The sequence below is a fragment of the Microcaecilia unicolor genome, chromosome 4 (genome assembly GCF_901765095.1).
Source record: "Microcaecilia unicolor chromosome 4, aMicUni1.1, whole genome shotgun sequence".
NCBI classification, from domain to species: Eukaryota; Metazoa; Chordata; class Amphibia; order Gymnophiona; family Siphonopidae; genus Microcaecilia; species Microcaecilia unicolor.
In genome coordinates this window covers 287,345,282-287,369,975 of record NC_044034.1, presented here as the reverse complement: position 1 = coordinate 287,369,975, position 24,694 = coordinate 287,345,282, and the positions used below count along the sequence as shown (strand labels likewise).

General features: G+C 44.1%; 2 protein-coding genes across 6 annotated transcripts in view; one reads left to right on the top strand and one right to left on the bottom strand.

The window, feature by feature from the left end:
* CIAO1 (cytosolic iron-sulfur assembly component 1) overlaps window positions 1–10,643 on the bottom strand; it is a 31,266-nt gene extending 20,623 nt beyond the window's left edge. The window contains exon 1 of one of the 3 annotated variants that reach the window (XM_030201640.1): window positions 10,558–10,643. The gene's annotated coding sequence lies outside the window, so the exon portion shown is untranslated. The remainder of the gene's footprint in view (window positions 1–10,557) is intronic. The other 2 variants (XM_030201642.1, XM_030201641.1) reach the window with 2 other exon arrangements.
* TMEM127 (transmembrane protein 127) lies at window positions 9,996–24,694 on the top strand. Of its 3 annotated transcripts, none has more exons than XM_030201645.1 (4): window positions 9,996–10,076; window positions 12,167–12,432; window positions 17,230–17,394; window positions 24,023–24,694. In XM_030201645.1, exons 2-4 carry the CDS (start codon window positions 12,189–12,191, stop codon window positions 24,328–24,330), a joined length of 717 nt encoding a protein of 238 aa, XP_030057505.1. In that variant the 5' UTR covers window positions 9,996–10,076; window positions 12,167–12,188; the 3' UTR covers window positions 24,331–24,694. The 3 variants fall into 3 exon arrangements, with proteins under 3 accessions (XP_030057505.1, XP_030057504.1, XP_030057503.1); XM_030201644.1 differs by lacking the exon at window positions 9,996–10,076 and adding an exon at window positions 10,786–10,916; XM_030201643.1 differs by lacking the exon at window positions 9,996–10,076 and adding an exon at window positions 10,787–11,131.

The following is a 24,694-nucleotide window of genomic DNA, read 5'->3' as shown; positions in this document are numbered from 1 at the left end:
TCGTCCCCAGCATAATGGCAGAGCCAACAGGGGCTGAAGGAGAGACGTCCTCCGGAGAGGAAATCTTCAAAGTGTCCATGGCCTGTACCAACAGGTTGGGCAAATCCTCTGGGCTAAAGAGCCGCGCTGCAGAGGGGTCATCCGCTCCATGCGAGCGGGGATCCGTCTCCTCCAAGGAATCCGCAAAGGACCGTTGGGAGACCTCAGACACGCTGCCCTCATCTACATCGGAGGAGACAAATTCCTCCAAGGCCTGGGAATCAACCCGAGGGCGTTTGCCTCTGGGAACCTCAACCTCTTTTCCAGACGAGGGAGCAGGGGCAGCGTTGTGCATGAGGAAGGCCTGATGCAGCAGCAAAACAAACTCGGGGGAGAAACCCCCCAGACTGTGCACTTCCGCAGCCTGGGCAACAGCCCTAGACGCACCCTCAACCGGCGCTCGCAAGAGCGGGGGAGAGACATGCTGCGCATCCAAAATGGCGTCCGGCGCGACACTCCGCGAAGGAGCCGCGCGGGAAGAACGGCTCTTAACTTTAGCCGCTTTTGTGCCGTCGCCCAAATTAAGGGCGTTCATGGCATTAATGTCTCCAACCTCAAGGGCGGCCCAAGAAGAAGCCGTCCGAGCCGCGTGGCCGGCCAAGATGGCGGAGGCGAGGAGCGGGGGATGGGCGTTTATGGCGGGAAAAACCGCCACGCCGGAGGAAGGACCGGGACATACATCGGTCACGAAACTGTCACCCGACAAGGGCGAATCAGGCTTTAAGACCCCCGCATCCCCTCTAGAAGCGCTCAAGCGATCCGGGGAGCGACCCTTTGCGCCCTCGCCCTCCGACGCCATATGCCACGAGGAGAAGAATCGGGGAACCCCCTGCCCGCTATAAAAAGGTAAAAATTACCTGCTGTCCGCTCCGAGCTGTAACGACCTGGTGTCCCAGTGAGTAGCTGCAATAGACGCTTAAATAAACGTCGAAATAAACGCCTTTAAGGACGTTCAAAATTTTTTTTTTTTTTTTTTTTTTTAACGGAGCCAGCGGGAGGGGGGAGAAAAGGAGGGACCTGGCACCACCAGGTTTGCACTTGCTCAAAAGAGCCCTCAACCCCAGGCACTCAACAAAACCTAAAAATTAGGCTTGGAGGCCTAGCCAGAGCTGCTGCTGTGTGTGACCACCACCTGCTGAGATAGAGAACATACTGGGGAGTTTCCGGCAGCACATGACCACATATAGGGAGGCAAAAGTTTGCTCTCTATCTCCACCTGCTGGTAGATGGACACAACCCACCAGTCTATGGATTGATCAGCTTGATGATATGGAAGTTTATGCTGTTATGCGGATTAAGCGATATGTATGGGTTCGAACTGCACTTCCTCTATTGACACCTCGCAATGGTAGAGGGTCATAAAACATGATGAGTGAGATGGGAGGTCTGGGGGAGGGAAAGGACTGAGCGACATAATGGGATGGGGATCTGGAGCGGTGGGTCCACTTTTCAAATCATTCTTTATTAGTCTTTTGAATGGCTGATGTTAACATGGTACTCCTGAATGCCAGGGGGTTGAATATACTAATGAAGCAGCAGCTCCTGTTCCGGGAGCTGCTCCACCTCTGAGTGGATGTGGCCCTGGTGCAGGAGACGTATTTCAAACCTGCTCATGAACGTCTCTGTCACCATCGTAGCTATCCCAATATCTATTTTGCCTCTAACCATAACACCAAAACCCGGTGTGTTCTAATTGCTTTCAGTAATTCTAAGCCTTGGCAAATTGGGAAAGTTGTTGGGGACAAAGGAGGCCGCTTTTTTACTGGTGGTTTTTTCATTGGGGGGGGTCAGACCTATACTTTGATCAATGTGTATGGACCAAATGCTGATCATGAGGATCATCTATCTCAGTTACACTAGCTCCTTTTAAAACATGGAGAAGAGTCCTTGTTGATGGGAGGGGATTTTAATCTTACCCTTAATCCTCAGTTAGATAATTCTACCTCAGGGATCCAATATGCTCAGCGAGATTGGGAGAAGCTACATAGGTTTTAGAGCGATGGCATTTGATAGATCTCTGGCGACATGCTAACCCTATCTCTCGCGATTATACCAATTTCTCATTGGTGCATAACTCCTCTTCCAGAATTGATTTTTGGTTTGGCGATACTTCTATGCATTTCTCATTGGTGCATAACTCCTCTTCCAGAATTGATTTTTGGTTCGGCAATACTTCTATGTCTAATCGGGTTCGCAGACACCAAATATCACGTACTTGGTCGGATCATGCTCCAGTATTGCTACAACTACATTTTTCTGGGGTGGTACGTGCCCCGCCATCTTGGCGGTTAGATGACTCGTTACTATCAGATCTATCCAATATTTCCCAGATTGAAGGACAGATAAAAGAATATATACGAATGATAATGGGGAGGTTTCCCTGGGTGTTCTTTGGGAAGGTCTTAAAGCAGTTATCCGTGGCCACCTTATCTCATTAAAAGCTCATGTGAGGAGGGAACATTGTAGTGCAGGAGACACACTCAGGAAACAACTGGCACAGGTAGAGGGTTTGATCCGTCTGCGCGCATCTCCATCGCAACGACATCTTTTAGATCAGGCACATAAAATCCGTACGGAACTACACGAACTTCAACTGGTTGATATCTCAGAGCAACTACAGCGAGCTCATCAATCACACTAGCAGACTTTTGTCTCATAAGCTTAAGCAGCAAATGACTAGAACTCATATTATTAGCTTTAAAGATGATGAGGGCTCCATACACAGAGAGTCCAGTCAGTTGCAAGATATGTTTCGTCAATATTATGAACACCTTTACACTCCAGACATTTGCCCATCGGAGGCAATTAATATGTATCTTAACAAAGTAGACCTGCCTAGGCTATCAGAGGGAGCTCGACAAGCGTTGTCTCAGCCTATAATTCTTGATGAGATTTATGAAGCGATTTGCGGGCTTGCGCATAATAAAGCCCCAGGACCAGACGGATTTACCAACAAATTCTATAAAACGTTTAGCAGGGTGCTGGCCCCTATACTCCAGAAGGTTTTTAACTCTTTTGATGAGGGGCAGCTCCTGCCAACTACTTGGAATCTTGCTACAATAACAGTTATATCCAAACCTGGCATGGATCCTCATCTATGTAGTTCATATAGGCCCATATCCCTTTTGGGAGTTGAGTATAAGATTTTTACTAAAATTTTGTCCTCCCGATTACAACGTAATCTTCCATCCTTGGTTCATGCAGATCAGTCGGGGTTCATACATGGTAGGCAAACTTTTGATAACACTTAATTTCCCAAGCTCAACTGACAAACTCCCATCTGTGTCTTCTATCCCTGGACGCAGAAAAGGCATTTGACAGAGTGCATTGGCTATTTTTATTTGCTGTTTTAGATAAAATTGGGATTTCCAGTCGATTCTCTCATTGGCTCAGATTGATATATGATAGGCTATGTGCTGCTGTCCGGGTTAATGGTCAGAGCTCTCGCCCTTTTTCACTATATCGAGGTACGCGCCAAGGCTGTGCTCTATCCCCCCTACTTTTTGCATTAGTAGTTGAATCTCTGTCCATACACATTCGCGGACATCCGGATATTAGGGGCCCCCCAGGGTGAAGATGGCGAGTCACGAATCATGCTTTTTGCTGTTGATATACTCCTCACACTGGCGGACCCAATGGCTTCTTTTTTAGCTGCCTCGGCTGTGCTGCAAGAGTATGGCATGGTTTTGGGATTAAAGATTAATCTGAGTAAGTCAGAAGCCCTAGATATAAACCTTCCGGCCCAACAGATTACTCTGCTATGGGTGCAATTCCCTTTTCGCTGGGTATCACAATATATAAGGTACATAGGGATACACATCTCCCGGGGTTTAGATGATCTTTATAAAGTGAATTTTCCTGCCAAGACCCGTGAGCTGTTTCAGATAATGGACCGATGGGAAAGGCCGACAATCTCATGGCTGGGGCGTATTGCTTTGGTAAAAATGATCTTACTGCCTAAAATGTTACATCTGTTTATGGCAGTCCCTATTTTCCTACCAGACTCATTCATGCGGGGTCTACATAGAGTGTTCTCCTTTATTTGGAGAAGAGGCCACCAAGGGTACGCAGAGATGTGATGTATCAACTATGCACACCGGAAGGAATGGGAGTCCCCTCCTTTCAATTATATTACCAAGCGGCTCACCTTCAAATTTTAGCCGACTGGCTCCAGGAGGCCGGCAAGATATGGCAAAAACTTGAGCAGATATATTTGAACCCTTATCCATTGAAAGCGATACCTTGGCTCCCTGGGCGCCTCCTTAAAGAGATTATCAGAGGGGCGCCACCACTACTTCAGTGGCCGCTCATCACTTGGTAAGGTAAGAGATAGTTTTTTCCCAGGTCGTGCCTATTTTACACATATGTTTATTCATTTTGCCCCACAGTTCGCTCCAGGATCTTTGGATCCATGCTATCGTACATGGGAGAGTCATGGTCTTCGCAAGCTGGGACAGGTGTGGGAGGAGGGGGTGCTGCTTTCGTTTGAAGAGCTATGTGAGGAATATGGGCTTCCCCCCTTTGGTACCTTTCAATATTTCCAGCTCTGAGATTTTATAACTCGTAGAGCGAGGGGAGACTTCAGTTTGTCTGAAACCTGTCTTGAACGGGCATTGGAGGGTGGGGGAGGGAGAGGAATTAAATAGGCCGGAATGAACTATAAAACTGAGCTTCCTTCCCTGGCTTTAGCAACAACGTGATCATTGCCAAGCGTCACGTATCTGTCCATTCCATATTAACTTCAAAGGAGTTAAACAGTCTCACCAACAGGGGGGCCAGAAGCACCTTGAAACTTTTGTAAAACTTGTTGGTGAAGTTATCCGGCCCTGGGGATTTACCACTCAGCAAGCCACCAATTGCCCACTGAACCTCTTCCAGGTTTATAGGCTTAGATAGGGTGTCACTATCAACAATAGCTGCGGCAAATCCAAATCAGCTAGGTAAGCCTGGATCTCCTCATCTTTAGGAAAAGAGTCCGGTGCATACAAAATACGATAGAATTCTACAAAAAGCTGTTCTTTAGTTGCATGCGCGCAACTCGTCCTTAATTGGCCCCGCTCTCTAATTTTACTAGAGAAGGTCCCTTTAAATTTTAACGTTTCCAGATTGGCTGATGGTAGGTAGGAAGGAGGTTAAATTCCCTCCGCCATTTTGAATCTCCGTTCCAAAAAGGACAGACTGTGGCTCTGGAAGATAGCAACCAGAACCGTGTGATATATTGTTCCAAGAACTTTCCTCTCTTTCATGACAGTATATTTATTGTTTCAGCTTGCTGTGAGAAGACGTGAGGTCCAGCTCCTTATGCAGCACTGAGCAAAACAGGAGCTCGCTGTCAGGCGTGGGCATTCTCAATAGTCCCAACACAGACCACAGCTAAGTACTAATTTTGTACCATTTCACACTGTAGAATTAACTGTATTTAAGATACCAATACAGTGTCAATAGAGGTTTTTTTGACTGATGACGATACTTGCCAGCGTGAGCATTAAATTTAGCTCGCGCAAAGTGGTCAGCTATATTAATCAAATAGATATCAGCTGTTACCGAGTCTCTGAAGTCTTTTCCTCTATATCCAAGAAAGTATCGCACTGAGAGTTATACTTGCCTTAGGTGAATTTTTATTTGTAGAAATATGTAATTTCCCCTGCTCATCTGATATACTGAAAATATAGTTGCGAGCTATTTGCTTTTTTAATTTGAACGCCAGGAGGAGACTCGATTTATTACCAAATTCAAAGTATGATTGGTGGACCTGCACTAATTGTTCTGCTATTCTGGCTAATTGTAGCTCCTGAAGCTGCATACATATTTGATGCATTTGTTGCTCCAAAGAAGTCAGCCCCCCCCCCCCCCCCTTTACATTGATATTCTAGATTTGCAACAGAGTGGACACCCCGGAGGGAGTGGAAAACATGAAAAAAGATCTGAAGAAGCTGGAAGAATGGTCTAACATTTGGCAATTAAAATTCAATGCGAAGAAATGCAAAGTGATGCACTTAGGGAGTAGAAATCCAAGGGAGGCGTATGTGTTAGGAGGGGAGAGCCTGATAGACACGGACGGGGAGAGGGATCTTGGGGTGATAGTATCTGAGGACCTGAAGGCGATGAAACAGTACGACTAGGCGGTGGCCGTAGCGAGAAGGTTGCTAGGCTGTATAGAGAGAGGTGTGACCAGCAGAAGAAAGGAGGTTTTAATGCCCCTGTATAAGACGTTGGTGAGGCCCCACCTGGAGTATTGTGTTCAGTTTTGGAGGCCGTACCTTGCGAAGGATGTTAAAAAAATGGAAGCGGTGCAAAGAAAAGCTACGAGGATGGTATGGGAGTTGCGTTCCAAGACGTATGAAGAGAGACTTGCTGACCTGAACATGTATACTCTGGAGGAAAGGAGGAACAGGGGTGATATGATACAGACGTTCAAATATTTGAAAGGTATTAATCCGCAAACGAATCTTTTCCGGAGATGGGAAGGCGGTAGAACGAGAGGACATGAAATGAGATTGAAGGGGGGCAGACTCAGGAAAGATGTCAGGAAGTATTTCTTCACAGAGAGGGTGGTGAACGCTTGGAATGCCCTCCCGCGGGAGGTGGTGGAGATGAAAACGGTAACGGAATTCAAACATGCGTGGGATAGGCATAAAGGAATCCTGTGCAGAAGGAATGGATCCACAGAAGCTTAGCTGAAATTGGGTGGCGGGGGGAAGAGGGGTTGGTGGTTGAGAGGCTAGGATAGGGGAGGGCAGACTTATACGGGGTCTGTGCCAGAGCCGGTGATGGGAGGTGGGACTGGTGGTTGGGAGGCGGGAAATACTGCTGGACAGACTTATACGGTCTGTGCCCTGGAAAAGACAGGTACAAATCAAGGTAAGGTATAACATATGAGTTTATCTTGGGCAGACTAGATGGACCGTGCAGGTCTTTTTCTGCCGTCATCATCTACTATGTTGTGCCAATTGGGACCGTAACAAACATTCCTTTTGTTTTTTAGAAACACAGACTTCTAGCGTAATCAGTTGTCTCCAAAGGACCACTTTTAGACCCTTGGGGACACCTCCCCTGTATCATTGGTCTGAATATAATCTCACAAGGCAAGTTCCATATGTGTAAGGTGATCAAGAGGAGATAATAAGGCACTGTTAATTCCTAACAGGCTTTGAACTGGGCCTAAGTTTATAATGACTGGTGCATGGTCTGACCAGGTTTGTGTAGCTATATAATGAAAATATATCTTTCCCGCTATCATTGGAGCCCCCAGCCAATAATCAGTACAAGAATAATTATTATATGTTTATGAATAATAAGTATAGTCTCTTTCTACTGGATTTATAGATCTCCAAAGAATCCAATAGGTTCCATCTAGCCATAAAGTGAGCCAGAGCACCTCAATCTCATAGGGGACATCTAATCCATTTAGTCAAATTGTCCAATGTAGTGTTTAGTGTGAGATTGAAATCTCCACCCAACAGTAGTATACCCTCCACATGTTTAAGCATAACTTGGTCCAAACCCTCCACATATGTCTTATAGTCTACATGAGGTGCATAGTAACATAGTAGATGACGGCAGAAAAAGACCTGCAGAGTCCATCCAGTCTGCCCAACAAGATAAACTGATATGTGCTACTTTTTGTGTATACCCTACCTTGATTTGTACCTGTCCTCTTTAGGGCACAGACCGTATAAGTCTGCCCAGCACTATCCCCGCCTCCCAACCACAAGCCCCGCCTCCCACCACTGGCTCTGCCACCCAATCTCAGCTAAGCTCCTGAGGATCCATTCCTTCTGAACAGGATTCTTTTATGTTTATCCCAAGCATGTTTGAATTCCGTTACCGTTTTCATTTCCACCACCTCCCGCAGGAGGGCATTCCAAGCATCCACCACTCTCTCCGTCAAGAAATACTTCCTGACATTTTTCTTGAGTCTGCCCCCCTTCAATCTCATTTCATGTCCTCTAGTTCTACCGCCTTCCCCTCTCCGGAAAAGGTTTGTTTGCGGATTAATACCTTTCAAATATTTGAACGTCTGTATCATATCACCCCTGTAGACATTCATTATCGTGTATACCCCACTATCCAGTGATAAAACTAGCAAAAGATATTGTCCTCTGGAATCTCTTATCACCTTTCGTATTTGCCATGCTTTATTCCCTCCCAAACACTATCAAGACCACTTCAGTTTTTAGCTGAATGGTATTAATAGCAAAATATATCTTTGGATACCTTTTATGAATGGAGAATCGCTCATGTCCAGGCCTCATTGTATCAGAGCGATATCCACCTTTAGTCGGGTCAATTCCTGAAAAAGCAATCCTCTTTTCCTAGGGGAGTACAGTCCTCGAACATTAAAAGGTTATTAATGTACAATCCCCCATTTATAAAGCATATAAATCATATTCATTCTGAGTACCTCTCCTGTCTCCCGGTCCCCCACCTCTCACCACCCTTCATTCCCTACCACAATCCCCTCATCAACCCTCTCCCCCCTACCACCCCATGTAACTTAGAATCAAATCTCCTCCATATAGGAACAAATCATAATGTAGAACAAGTGTGCACACTACTGCAAACATAGAAAACAATATCTCTTGTAGAGCAACCCAGTAATAGTCAAATAAACCAAGAACCTATAGTTAACCTCTCTCCAGTATGCCAATCCGATCACAGGACCTTATTATATGCTCTCTTGGCACTATGGCTACTTTTTCAATTTGGTGGTTGGCGGTAGGTGGGTATCGAACTGTTGATGTTTGTAGACGTTTATTGCCCTTTCTCACCCGTTGCCATTTTGGTCTCTCCTGTTGGCGCAATAAAGGCAGGCTTATGCGACTGGACGACACACCACAGTTTCCAGCAAGATCTCCTTGGCTTCTGCAATGGATCGGACTTGGTGCAGCTTGCCATCTTTATAGAATAGTTGAGCGAAGGGATGTCTCCATTTATATCTTATTCCCTGCTCACATAGATATGCGGTTAGGGGATGCAGCTCCGATCATCCCTGGAGCGTAGTTGTAGATAAGTCTTGGTAGATTTCAACACCATAAGAGTCCCATTTAAACAGTTCCATCTGCTAGGTTGTGTGCAGCACCCATTCTTTAAGCTGGTAGTCATATAATGTCCCGCAAATGACAAGATGGATTCAGATAGGCTGGAGTGGGCTTTGATGGCAACTCCAGTAGTTGGAACATAAGAACAGAGCCGGGCACACTTCTACGGTCTATGTCCCAGAAACCCCAAAGAAAGACCATGATCAAGTATATATCACCATGTTCACTGTTGATTTAATCTTGAACTGATAATGAATGTGATTGATGGGCAGACTACATGGACCATTCAGGTCCTTATCTGCTGTCAATTACTATATTACTATTAAGGACCTGCTGGTCCTGCTCCCTCTGACACATGACCAGCAGGATCTTTGTGAACGCATGGGCTCAAAGGTTCCCCAATGCTTATCATGGTTGCTTCATTCATGGCTGCCGCAGCAGATGGGAGGCAAGTTTGAGAAAAAATTCTGGACTATGGGGGGATGGAGGGGGGAGAGAGAAGGAGCGATATTGGCCCAGGGGGTCAATATCAACTGTACTATTTTACACAAAGGGACATTGTAAGCCACATTGAGCCTGCAAATAGGTGGGAAAATGTGGGAAACAAATGCAGCAAATAAAATACTGCATGGGTGGGTGGGTGAGTGGGAGGGATGAAAAAGAATAGGTGACAGCTGGATGGAGAGAGGATTAATACTGGACAGGTGAGTACTGTAGATGGGTGGGAGGGGAAGGCAGGGAAGAAATAAAGGTAAACGGTGAACCAGGAAGGAGAGAGAGAGAGAGAGAGAGAGAGGGGGGGGGGGGGGGAAAAACTAGACAGGTGGGTGGAAGAGGAGGGAGAGAAAGGGGCGATGCCGGATGGGCAGACAAAAGGGGCCGTGTTAGACAGGGAAAGGGTTGAGAGGCGGTGTTGCTGGATGGGAAAGTAGGGAGAGAAACTGGACAGGGGATAGGAAGAAAAAGAAGAGACAAGAGAGATGATGGACCCGGAGGGTGAGAGGGTTGAAAAGAAAAGAAGTGGAGATACGTGCGTACATGCGGGGAAGGGGAGCAGAGAAGAATAAAGGAAGATGTTGGATGAGGGTGGGGAAACCTAAAGAAAAGTGAACTGCTGCTGCACAGGGGAGGGGAGAGAGAAAGAGGCAGTGCGCCGATTTATAGGGATTAGGGGCAATCGAAGCCCTAGCACCGTCCCCGCGCTATTTATATGCATAGTAGCATGTACTTGCTTGTATCACACAGAAAACTGAATCTGTGATGTCTCAAGGGCTCATCTATCAGAACTTCTCTGTCAGTTCAGTCGCACTGGAATGCCCGACGCCTCAAAAGTAACAAACCGTGCTCCCGTTTTCTCTCGGACTGATCTAAAACAGCTATCATAACGGTACCTAACCTTTTCTTAGTGAAATTTTTATATGGCCCACTGCAAGAAAAACATTATCTATGTACATTATTATCTCTGACAGTGACTTACAAAGAGTCAGCTTATTTTCTCTATTTTTTTCCTTTACCGCTTAGTTTCAACTTTCACCTCACGCTTCCTGTTCTCGTGTACTCTGGGATATGTAAGAGACTTATTTATTTATATATTTTCCTTTTTCTGACTATGCTTCCTGAAGCTTGCTCCAGTGCACTCCGGAATTTGTAGTTTTTTCCTTCACCTTGCAAATGCACAGCAGTAGAAGCTCTTGTTTGGACTTCCATGCCCAGGCTGCCCCGGAAGTTCGGTTGTGCGTGACGAGATGCGGCGTGCGTGGGCGGAGAGGAAGGCAAGAAGCCGGAAGTGGAGAGCATAGTAGTGGCCGGCTTTTCCAAGGAGGTTTGCTTTTTTCTGTGAGTCCGTTGTTTTCTTGGTTTCCGTTGGTGCAGCTCTGGTGGCTGCCAGGGGTCGAACACGAGAGGAAGAAAAGCCGGCAGCTGTATGTTTGCTGTTTCTGAGATCAGAGCAGGCGGAACCGGAAGCGTGAATACATACAATAACAAACCTCCTAAAGACGGAATTTGCTTCGGTGCTAACCTGTGAATGTTGCTATACACACCAATCTTTGGTATGACGCGCCTCTATAATATATTACCCACACCCTCAAGTCCTCTGCTTCCCCTAAGCAGTGTCTTAGTATGTACGTATTTTCTTCCAACTACCCCCGCACCCGCCGTTTGCGAGTCTTTGTCTCACCTCTCCCCCCCCCCTACTCGAGATCAGTGACTACGTGTATTTCCCCGATAGATTTGGCTCTCCTCCCCCCCCCCCCCCCCCCCCATACCGTCACCCTAGACAGCCTCTCCGTATTTTACATCATCTATGTGTAAACCAGGGCTCACCCTGGTTAGTTCCATCCAGACCCAGGCCATGAGGAGACTGCTCTGTTTCTCAAGGGTAATTTGAAGTAGCCTTCCCAGGGCTCTACATGTATACAATCCCTTTATTCATGTCCTGTAGCCAGATGTAATCCCAGACTAGCTTCATCTCCTGTAGCCGGATGTAATCCCAGACTAGCTTCACCTCCTCCTGATGCGCTCCATTTCCACCAGGCTGGAATTAATGAAGGATAGCCTTCTTCGCAGTGTACCTTGAAGGGCAACACTCTGGGTTTGGGCAGGCTATCACTGCCCAAAATCCCGCTTACTGGCTAGACTCCCTTGTTCAGCCCTAAGCACTGGCTCCCTTCACCAGCAGTTGCAAGTTGACAACAGCTTTTCCTTGATCCTAGTCTACTAGGGTGGCATCATAAGATCCCCCTTCTTTTCTCTGGGTCACTTAGCGAGGGAGTTAATAGGTAACTCAAACAAGGCAACCGAGGACACTTTCCCACTCTGTTTCCCCTTTTATTTCCTCCTAAACTCCTCCCAGGAACTCCCAGTCACTCTCCCCAGTGACACACTACCTGCTCTGTACCAGCAAATCCCAATCTAACCAGGGATTACACATGCACATCTCAGTACTCCTATTCCTTGGTTTATGAATCGTCCTTGCATTTTTATTTTTTTAGTTTTCTCCCCTCTCCTTCCTCCTCGCATCCCTTCTCCCCAGTTTATCTGATGCTTTTGCACATATCACTGACCTATGTCCTCTTCTCTTTAAGAACAATAAATTCTAGGATTGGCATGTATGCTCCAGGAGGATCTGCTTTGCCTGGAGGGCACCGGAGGCGGGGCCAAGGTGGTAGTGCCCTGCCAAAGCAGCCAGAGAGGAGCCTGGCATCAGCACTCCCAGGAGCCTTGTCCATCACTGCTTTGTGTACTGCTTTGGCAGAGCCAGCGTGGCTGCGCATTCACGGGGATACATGTACCCGCCAGGAGTTGGGAGTGGCAGATGTTTTGGGATACATTGACCCCAAGTTATTGAGTGGTGAGTAAATTATTTAGGAACTGGTACTTCCTAGGTTGTTAAAGTCTGCACAGTTTTAAAGATGTGTCTTAAGAATAAATCACTTTGTGAAAATAGAACTTTTAGGTTCTTTTTGGATTTTCAGCTCATATCCACACAGTAAAAGTGGATTAGAAAACTCGGGCTGATCAGAGCTGGCAAATATTAGCAGATTTGGAAGAATGGAGATGAGATTAAAACTGGCAATCCTATATGTACTGGGGCTAAATATCCTTCAGAAATGCCAGTTGCTTTTTAAAGAAATGAGATTGTGCGTAGGTATTGGTTTTGTTGCTGAAAGAGGAGAGGTAATTTAGTAATCCCAGGTTGTTAACCCTATTTGTTTCATCAAATAAAAAAAAAAAAAAGAGCACAATAAATCTTCTGCCCAGTGCGTGGTGGTGACCAAAAAACAAACAAACAAAATGCTAGGAAAAGGATAGAAAATGTGACAAATTATAATGCCTTTGTATCACTCCATGGTGCGACCACACCATGAGAATTGTATGCAGTTTTGGCCGCCGTATCTTAAAAAAGATATAGCAGAATTAGAAAAGTTTCAAAGAAAGCCCATCAAAATGATTAAGGGAATGCAACTCCTCTCACATGAGGAAAGGCTTAAGAGGTTAGAGTGCTTCAGGTTGGAAAAGATATGGCTGAGGGGGGGATATGATAGAGGTCTACAAAATACTGAGTAGTATAGAACAGGTAAACGTAAACCAATTTTGTACTTTCAAAAAAGTGCAAAGGCTAGGGGACACTCGAGGAAGTTACATGGTAGTAATTAAAATGAACAGGAGGAAATATTTTTTCATTCAATGAATAGTTAAGCTCTGAAACTCGTTGCCAGATGATGTGGTATTAGCAGTATATGTGGGTTTAACAAAGGTTTGGACAAGTTCATGGAGGAAAAGTCCATAGTCTACTATTATGATAGACATGGGGAAAGCCACTGCTTGTCCCTGGGATCAGTAGCATGACTTTTTCTACGATCTGGGATTCTGTCAGGTTCTTGTGACCTGAAATAGCTACTGTTGGAAGCAAGATACTGAGCTAGATGGATCATTGGTGTGACCCAGTATGGCTATTCTTATGTTCTAATGTTGTGGTAGGAATTTTCTTTTTAAAAATGTGACTTGTCAAGTTAAACAAATGCAAAAAGTGTGTGTGTGGGGGGGAGGGGGGATTAGACTTTAACTTATTAATAGTTTACATCTTTGAGCAATAGGAAGCAAGTTGTGCAGATGGAGGAGACTGTTTCCACTGTGCATTCATTGGACACTGGAGTGCCACAAGGATCAGCACTGTCTGCAGCATTATTTAATATATATCTGCTCCTATTGTGCCACTTGTTGCATTCTTTGGATGTGTCATACCAAGTTTATGCAGCTGACATCCAATTTTTCTGTTGACAGCTTCTGTTCCTGATGTGGTGACTCAATTACAATGTATTTTTGATGCCATATTAGGCTGGCTATCAAATTGCTAAAACGGACTTGATGTGTTGGTGATTCAACTATGACATCACCTGAAAGTGTTTTGTCAGGGATAGAGTCTAAGAATACTCCATGACTCCCACCTGTCTTTTAAGTTGCAGGTTCAATTGGTGATTCATAATTCTTATTTTAAGTTACATTTGTTAAGTAAATTGCAACCTTTGTTGTCTAGAGATGACTTTGTGAGGGTTTTGCAAGCAATGGTACTGAGTGGGTTGGATTATTGCAACATCATTTATCTAGGTTTGTCAGCTTCTTCTGTCCATTCACTGCAAATTGTGCAGAACTTTGCAGTCTGTTTATTGTATGGTTTGAAGTAACTACAGTGGTTGCCCGTCATCTACCGCATGAAATTTAAGTTGTTGTTGTTGATTCATTGTGCTGTTTACCAGGATTCTTCTTTTTACTTGCAAAATGCCATACAGCGCTATGTGCCACCACGGCCCTTGTGATCAGCAATGGCTGTGATCTTGTGGTGCCTGCTTTGCAATGATTACGATTTGAAACAAACCTGAAAAGGAATCTTTTCCATTGCTGGATAGCATGTATGGAATAAACACCTTTTGAGAGTAAAAAAAAAAAGCAGACACACAGCTGCATTTAAGCGTCAGCTGAGGGACTGCTTACTTTACTTGGTCTATCATGCACCTAATGAGATGGGCGCTTTGATTTTGTTTTGGACTTTTGTTGGACAATGAGCTGCAATGTATAGACATTCATTTTCTCTGATTATACCGGGGGGTTTTGGGTTATGAATTGTTATGTTTTGATATTGTGATATTTATATATTGTTATTTTTATGTATTTTTTTTGTCCTGTTCCCTGGATATAGGCAGGATTATAATAAATCTAACCTCAGAATTGATCATTTTAAAGGGGAAGCAATGGGTCAGAAAAGGCATAGGAAGACGTTATGAGGGCTTCTAAAGGTGTTTAATTTGTTGAATGTATGACAGGAAGTGCTTCCAAGGGAATGGGATTATTTCTTTAGTCGGTGTTCCCACCCTCCAACCAGCTGTGCCCACCATCATGTAAAGTTCTGGCACTTGCTGCTATCTCTTTCTTGTCTTGCAGAAGCAGAACCCTTATACTTGCCACCGTTCTTCTTACATTCCTAGCCCCCCCCCCCCCCCCCCCCCCCCCCAGGAAATTTACTGGTTCCACTAGCTCCATTTCTGTGTCCTGTTGTTCTGATTGCCCTCTGTTGGGGAAGCTCTGCAAATAGCATCCAAGACATTTGAGTTCTTAGGGGCCTGGGTGACATCTTGGAGACTCATTTACTCAGAGGTTGGTTGTCTACTCAGCTTTGAGAGTTTAGAGATTTGAATTGTAAAGCTTAGTCTAAAATTTGGATGAGAGGATTTTCAGTAGTTTGGCCCAAGATTGGTTGGAGTCTAGTAGTTATGTCTTCATTCTTCAGTGTCCATCATGTGCCCTCCTCAACACATGTTTTAAGAAGCTTCATGGAAAGATCTTTGATTATATTTAGAAGAAGCCACTGAGAACAGCAAGGAGTGTCCTTATTTGGAGCTATGAGTAGAGGGGGACTGGTGGTTTCTAATTTTAAATGTTGCTGTGAAATTGCTTAACTTAGATGTCTTAAACTGTTATGGGATGGGGAAAAATTGTGGGTTGAGCTTCAGCAAGACATTTTGGGGTTTGTACTCTTATGGCATTGTTTATGGATGCCAAGGCTGAGGCCTTGTTCTGTTAAAGGGATTATTTATCTTTGAAGTTTTGGGAGACGTAAAAAGCTATGGCCTTTCAAATTCATATAGAGTTTCACCCTCTTCAGATGGACAGAGTGTACATGAGGTGGGAGAGTTTGGGACTGCAATGTTTGGGGCAATTCTTAAGACGGGTAGTGCTTAAGATTTGAGGAGCTTAAAGAGCTGTGTCGGATAGACCCATAAGACTATTTCCAGTGTCAACAGGTGAATCATTATTTGGGGACCAGGGCTCGAAGAGAAGATCTAGCTGAAATAAAACCAGTAGCGTCCCTTTTCTGCCTAGGCTGTACAAAGTTATGGTTACTAAATTGTATGCGAGGATGTGAAGCCAAAACACCTTATGCGGTGGGAAGAGGATTTGGGTATTAAGCAATAAGAAGCAAGAGGGAGGATTTGAGTATTATGCTAAGCAATAAACAGTAAGAGGGAGGTTTATCAGAGAATACAGTGGGAGGAGTTGTGAGTAACATAACATACTTATTTTCTATCATATTGGTACTACAATCCATTGTGATTAGTCAAGATGTTTGGGAAGGAGAGAATGCTGGCATGAGTGTGACCAGATAAGATCCTTCTTGCACATATGGTAGGGGTGTCCTAAAATTCGGAAGTTATGGGAAGGGAAATGGGACTTGATATACCGCCTTTCTGAGGTTTTTACAACTACATTCAAAGCGGTTTACATATATTCAGGTACTTATTTTGTACCAGGGGCAATGGAGGGTTAAGTGACTTGCCCAGAGTCACAAGGAGCTGCAGTGGGAATCAAACTCAGTTCCCCAGGATCAAAGTCTACTGCACTAACCACTGGAAATGTTCACATTTGAGTGTAGTATTACAAATAGTAATCCTGAAGAGGATAGATTTGGCTCTTATCAAAGGCAAGCCCACTAATATGAGGAGAGAGGAATATGAGTAATTATAGCAGTCATAGCAACTAGAGTGGTGGTAGCAAAAGCCTGGAAGCAATCTGAGACCCCAAAACTAGACTTTTTTTTTTTTTTTTTAGAAATTGTGCTATATTTTCAATATCAAAATTAACAGCTCTGGGAGATCTGATTAAGAACAGGATATAGAAGCTTGTTTCTTTGTAGCAATGGGGGAAAGTATCAGTAAGTAATAGGAGTGGCTCATGGGACATTTCTCATCTTTGATGCAAGTCAGTCCTGGGAGATTTTTTTATTCTTTGTGGTATATAAATAGGAAAACTTCAGCAAGATCTGTCTAAATTCTGAGGAGAAATCTATCGGTGGGATGTGATTAAATGTGGATGTTTCTTATGTGGGGTCCTGAACAGGAGAGCTTTTCTCTCTCACTGAATAGTGGAGGAGTGGCCTAGTGGTGGACTTTGGTCCTGGGGAACCGAGGAACTGAGTTCAATTCCCACTTCAGGCACAGGCAGCTCCTTGTGACTCTGGGCAAGTCACTTAACCCTCCATTGCCCCTGTAAGCTGCATTGAGCCTGCCATGAGTGGGAAAGCGCGGGGTACAAATGTAAAAAAAAAAAAATAGGATTGGAATCTTGAGACTCCCTCTTTTTGTGTCTCTGTCAGAGTACTGTATGAATCCTCAGACGGTGTTGCTGCTCCGTGTCATTGCAGCATTTTGCTTCCTTGGCATCATCTGCAGCCTCTCTGCCTTCTTGCTGGATGTCTTTGGGCCCAAACACCCTGCGCTGAAGATTACACGTCGCTATGCCTTTGCTCATATCCTGACAGGTACACAGACAAGTTATATTCTGGATCTTGATAATGACAGGATTATATATTATGTACCAAGTTCCTTAAGTATCTAAAATGGATTTCTCTAAGGACAGCAGCTAGAAATAATGCTTACATTACTTTCTGTGATTATGTGTATTCTTGTCCTGCACAGTGTAAATGCCCTTCATTAAGGAGTCATGCTATAGTGTTCCTATACAGGAATTGCAGGAATTGTCTTACAACGTTCTATCAACCTCAGGATCAATAAATATTCTTAAGATTGTAGGGAGGTATGCTACCTAGGGAAATTAAACCTTGCCTGTGAAAGGCTGTGGTCCTATAGGTTCTAGGAGCCAGCCCAAAAATTTAGGAGCCAAACTTATAAAAATTGGAATTTCTATTTCTCCGAGGACAAGCAGGATAGATTACTCTTGCACATGGGTGACATCATCCCAATGGAGCCCATGTGGGAATGCTTCCCAGTTGGTTTACACAAACCTTTGAGAGTGTTGCATCATACATGAACACGCTTTCCCTCCTGCCACTGTCATGCAGGACCTTGTCAATTGCCTTTTTTCTGTGGAGATAAATGGTCACATTATCCTAGTGTCAAAATTTTCTGTGCTACTTCTTTTGCTGTGTTTTTGTCCTAACAGTATGTAAGTCCTGTTGCTGGCATGCAGGAGCTGTCTCAATTCTTCTTAATCACCTTAGGAAATTGATTCACAACAAATCTGATGAAAGCAGATCACAATGGAGCAACATGAACCAAAAATACAAATCTGAAATAAAGAAAACCAAAGTTAAGTATTATGAAGACAAAGTAGGGGGTAACCAACTAAATTAAAAAAAAAATTCTGGCTAGTAAATGGCCAGCTGGACACACAGAATATAACAATGGACAGCGTCCCTCGGCCCAAGAGGTGGCCAGCTACTTTGAACAGAAAATCTCCAACATCAAAAGAAGTCTCCCCCCATGAACAACATAGAAGAATACCTGGACAAAACTAATAAAACAGATGACCCCACACCAGCAGATAGAACATGGACAACCTTCACACTTCCCTCCACCGACTTGGTCAAAAACCTTGTCAAAAGAATACGCCAAATCACAATGTTCACTTTACACCTGTCCAAATTTCCTGCTAAAGAATGCCCCCGATACATTCATACACTGCCTAACAAAACACATCACTTACATGCTTAACCAGGGCCAATTCTCAAAGAAAAAAGGAAGAATCATCCTAACCCCTATCTCAAAAAAATAACAAAATCACACAGGATGAAATATCCAACTATAGACCTGTAGCTTCCATCCCCCTACTTACCAAGGTAATGGAAGGCATAGCCACTAACCAACTCATGGAATTGTATAACACACTTTTCCACAGCTCTCAATCAGGATTCTGCCGAAACCACAGCACACAAACCATACTAACATTACTGGTGTCAGACCTAAGAAAAGCGATTAGCACTAACCACAGGGCCATGATCCTCCAATTCAACATGTCATCAGCATTTGGCCTGGTAGATCATGGGCTGTTACTAAGCATGCTAGACAACATAGGAATAGATGACAAGACCCTATCCTGGTTTGAGGGATTCCTGAGCAGCAGATCCTACAAAGTGAAGATGCCAGGATCCCTGTCTGCGGAATGGATCCCAGAATGTGGAGTGCCCTAGGGCTCCTCCATCTCTCCATCACTTTTCAACATTCTGATGGCCCCCCTGGGCTGCAAACTGGAAACATACGGCTTTAAAACATACATTTATATTCTCCTTCTTTGCTTATACCCTACACTATCTATTAATTCTACTACATACTGTGTTGACACTGTAAGTAGTGTACTATGCCATACTTCGTATTGTTGTTTGAATATTTTTACTGTTGTAATTGTCTATTGCTTATGCTTGATTTATTCTTACTATACACAGCCTTGAGTGAATTCTTTCAAAAAGGTGGTAAATAAATCCTAATAAATAAATAAAATATGCATCCCCTTTTCAGATGACACCATTGATGCAGAAAGAGACATCAAATGCGCACTTGACCTGATGGAAAGCTGGGCCACAACCTTCAAACTGAAACTCAATAGAGAGAAAAAGTTCATGGCTTGAATACCTTCTACACCTCTCCTAGTCAGGTCTCAAGACCAACTCCATAAAGGTTCACCTCAGTGCAATTAGTGCTTATCATTGTGTAGAAGGTAGGCCCATCTCTGGACAGCCTCTAGTTGTTCGAATCATGGGAGGTTTGCTTTTGTCAATGCCCCCTGTCAAACGTCCGCCTGTGTCATGGGACCTCATTGTCATTCTCGCCCAGCTAATGAAAGCTCCTTTTGAACCACTGAATTCCTGCCATCTGAAGTACTTGACCTGGAAGGTCATTTTCTTGGTGACTGGTACTTCAGTTTGCAGAGTCAGTGAGCTTCAAGCGCTGGTAGTGGATGCACCTTATACAAAGTTTTATTGTAACAGAGTAGTCGCGTGCCTACAGAGCGGCTTAGTAAACAGGGCCCTAAATTTGTACCTGAGGCAATGGAGGGTTAAGTGACTTGCCCAAGATCACAAGGAGTAGCAGTGGGCTTTGAACCGGTGCTCTAACCACTAGACCACTCATCCCTGACAATTCTCCCAAACTGATACCATCTGATAGAGAAATAATTATAAAAATTCAAAATTGCAAAAATGTAGAAATTCAAAACATTCCAATGTCCACAATATCAAACAAAAAAACCAAGCTCTGTTGCCAACTTAACATGGCCTGAAATTGAATCCTTCAAAATCAAGAGCTTTGTGGGTCTCGGAACATCTTCCACTTTACTGTAACCCAGCATTGATGGGGCACTTTGTTACGCAGTCATAGAGAGTAACTATCTTAAGCTGTAAATTTTATCCCATGCTTTCATTTGAGCTACAGGTTGCAGGAGTATTGAAGTCATCCTACTTTGCACTTTGGCAGATATGCTCAATTAAACCACTTTTCTCTTTTAAAGACATTTATTTTTTGCATTCTTCCAAATTGTCTGGATTATTATAACTCTATTTCAGTTTGCCTCGGTCCACTCTTCATACTTACCTCAATTTACACCTTCCCAACTGCAGAGGTATTAAATACAAGACCTCCTATGCATCCTGTTTCTCCTTTTTGGGCAGCCAGTTTTGGAACGCTCTGCCAAGATCCATCCGAACAATCAATGACCATCTACCATTCAGAAAAATGTTGAAGACCCATCTCTTCAAGAAAGCTTACCCTAATGACCCAACTTAACTTTTTAAGCCCACCCACATGATTCCTGCCCCGACTACTCCTTACCCCTCCCAATCTCTTCTCCTTTTGCTCATCCTATCTTTGTTTACCTCTCCATGCTCAATTTACATATCCTCAAAACCCCACTACTACTATGTTTACTACAACTTGTAACGTTCTCCTTCAAGACTTTGTAATTCTATTTACTATGTAAGCCGCATTGAACCTGCTATGTGTGGGAAAGTGTGGGGTACAAATGTAATTAATAAATAAATAGTCCTCCGCACACACCCTAAGTTCCTACCAAAGGTCGTGTTGGAGTTCCATCTGAACCAGTTGGTTGTCTTGCCAACATTCTTTCCCCAACCTCATGCCCATCCTGGCGAGAGCACTTTGCACACCTTGGACCGCAAGCGAGCGTTGGCCTATTTCGTGGAGCGGACAAGGCCCCACAGACTGTCTGCCCAACTTTTTGTTTCTTTGATCCCAACAAGACGGGGGTCACCATCGGGAAACGCACAGTATCTAAATGGCTCCGTTAAGCCTGTCATAAGTTCCGGACCGGGCAATGTGGGACTGCTTTACTCAGTTGTGAGAATATAAGGCCTGCTGTCTTTGGAGAATACCTGCTACAGGTAAGTATCTTCGCTCTCCTGACACAGGACCTGTTACTGAAACACTGTCCATGTTGAGTTAGATTGGACACTTTTAATTGTTGTATTGTCAATCTTGTTGACTTTGCTGTTTCTCTTTGCTTGCCATGTGCAAAGTGTGGACTCTTGTTCTTTTGCCTTGCCATTTATTTTGGTTCCAGACTGTCTTAGCAAAAAAAAACCGAAACAGATTATTGTTAAATTGTTGCTTCAATATTCTTGGCTGTTGCCAGTTGTGAGGGCCACAGTGGCAGACGGGAAGACATATGCACATATGCAATATTCTCAAAAGTTGTAAGCAAGCTAAGGAGTGTTCCCATGTAGGCTCTGTTAGGATGATGTCACGCACGTATAAGACTGCTGTCATCGGGTATGTAACTTTTATGCACGTTTATAAACTGCCCATTTATAATGTGCATAAAGTGATATATAACAAACTGTTTATTACTGTATCAAGGAAGAAGTGGCTAAGAGGCTACTGCTGTCTTCATCACCCACCCATCTGCAGCCTATCTGGCTGGGACAGTGGGGTAGAGGCCAAAGCTGCAGCTGCTAGTGGGGAGTGGGAGGTGTACCCGCCTGCTCCTAGAATCTGTAGCCTTGGCCTTGCTCCCAGCATCCACATCCTAAAATCTTTCACCCATTCATCCACTCCAGAAACACCCTTGGTGTCACAGTCACCCCCCAGCAATAGCCTTTCTGAATCACTTCCCCCTCCCCCCACCCCCAAGTGGTAGCCTCTCTCTCACTCTCTCCCAGCCCACTATCAGCAGCCCTGACTCAGTGCTGCTCGCAAGCAGAAGGACAGTGGCTGCAGATTAGGCTGTATCCTCCTTCCCTGCTCCTTTGGTGCTTAATGCAAAGTTTTGAGCCCTGCAGTTCATACTTTGCACTCAATACCAGGCAGTAGAAGAGGGATTGTGGCCTGATATGCAGCCACTCTCCTTTTCTTCCGCTTGTGATCAGGGACTGGGGGGAGGGGGGAGAAGGAGGGTGTGTTCATGCATGGTGCAGTGAGAAAGAGGAGAATGGAAGAATAAAGCTCCTACCATTGATGCTGCCTGCTTTCCATAACCCCAGTGGAGTTGCCCATGTATTCAGGCTGCAAAACATAGGCACCAAGACTGATTTTTATATTTAGTCACAATGGTGAACCTGGTGCCTGGGTTTTGTTGAACCCTGGTCTACATAATAATCTTTTGCATTCAGGAATATATTTGCTTTAATCTGCAACTAGCTCATTTCCTTGCTCTTATCTCATGATTTGATGCAAGAGCCTTCTATTCAATGTGGAAAGTACCTTTAGCAGAGTGAGATGCTAGCATGAGTGGTTGTGCTACCATGAGAGCTAGGGTATAGGACTGTAGGTTATTAAACCTAAGTGGCTGTTTTGAATCCCTACACATTAATTCCAGACTTAATTTTTAAGGCTACACACTTTAACAATTTGAGGAGCTTAAACTTGGGCAAGCATTTCTCTTGTCATTTAGGAAGCAATTCTAAAAGTGGGTGCCTACATCTAGGTGCCCGTGGTGAGAATCTAGTCTATAATGGCACCTGCGTGCCCAGTTCTATTACAGAATACTAGTGTAACCCACCATCGATGCACCTAACGTTTAGATGCCTACAGTTACACTAGCCATAGATCTAATTGTGGAAGAGCTTACATAACTTACAGTGTTCTGAAAGATGTCCCAGGCATGCTCCATCTATATGCACACCCCTCTAGGAATTGTGTGCTGAGGCACTTAAGCCCACCTCATATAGAATGGTGCCTAGGGCACTTATACGTGTATTTTTCTGTACATTTACACACACAAAGCAGTGCATAGCCCAGGACACCTAGTTTAGAATTGCCATTTTAATAACTAACAAAATAGACAAAGATGCAGGCAGCATTCCATCAGTGGGATGGGAGCCGTCTACTGTTTTGTATTTAGTGCCCTGTTTGAGAGAGGTCTTCTGTGTGAACCTGGTGCACAGAGGCCCTCTTGAGAACAGATATGGTCTTTATGGGTTAGGGTGGCAAACCTACCAGAGATCAGGCAGAGGGGTATAAAGGGGAGATCTTCAGGTCCATAATAGAAAAGGTCTACTTCCAGTATATGGTAGACCCTCTTTCAGCATTCATAAACTACAAGAAATTGCAGAAAGAAGAAGAAAGGCAACAATATCCAGAAAGGTAAGAGAGCTGTGAAAAGGTTGAGGAGAACAAATACAAAGATTGATTTTACAAACTTCTATATCGCAAAAACTACCATTCTTAGCAGTGTACAAAATAACATACAAATACTGCTAGAAGAAAAACGGCTAATACAGTAAAGGGGATAAGATTTTATTTGGATATATTAGTGATAGAAGGAAGTGCAAAAGTAGCATTATAAGTCTGAGAGATGAAGGGAATTTGTGGAGGTTGACAAGAAAAAAGTGGAATTGTTTAACATATTTGTGCTCAGTGTTTACCAAGAAAGTGCTTGAAGGAGGACCACAGAAAATGCTACAAATAGCAATAGAAGCAAGGTAGACCTCAGTTAAATCCACCTATGCTACTGTATTTGAAAGCTTCAGTGTGACTACTTGAGTTTACTTTTGTGGTTATCAGGCCCTGTTCTAACAAATGTATAGAGGCTGATGTAAAGATCAAATGAACTGTAAATATTTCATATTCCTCTTCTCCCTTCCTTGTCACTCATTCCTCATCCTTTATACACCTCATTTTTGTTTATCCTCTCTCTTCCAGTGTTGCAGTGTGCCACCGTGATTGGATTCTGTTACTGGGCCTCTGAGCTGATTTTGGCCCAGCAGCAGCAGCACAAGCAACATCGTGGGTCTCAGGTTTATGTCACTTTTGCTGTGAGCTTCTACCTAGTAGCAGGAGCAGGTGGTGCTTCTATTCTTGCTACTGCTGCCAATCTGCTGCGCCATTACCCCACAGAAGAGGAGGAGCAAGCACTGGAGCTGTTGTCAGAGATGGAGGAAAATGAACCATACTCAGCTGAGTACGAAGTGATGAATCAGTACCAGCCACCTCCTGCATATACTCCATAACTCCAGCAAAGACTGTGTCCAGGGGGACAGCTGTAGTACACACTTCTTCCTCACTCTAGTACTTCAGTGCTCAAGTCCCAGGCATCTCTCTCACTGCAATATGGATTTCTCAGTGTTTGAGGTTGGGTTGATAAATGACAGACATACATACTTTCTCTGTACTGTGCCCTCCAGATGCCTGGGGTGGGGAATTTTTTTTTTTTTTTTTGTGATTTTCCTTTCTTAACGTTTTTGTGTATCAGTTGATTTTTTTTCTTTTTCACTAAAATTATGACTTATGGTACTGCTCCTCTTTCCTTCACTGCTGTTTTGTTGTCTTACAACTGCCTCATGGATATGGTTCCATTAACACCAAAACCAGTTA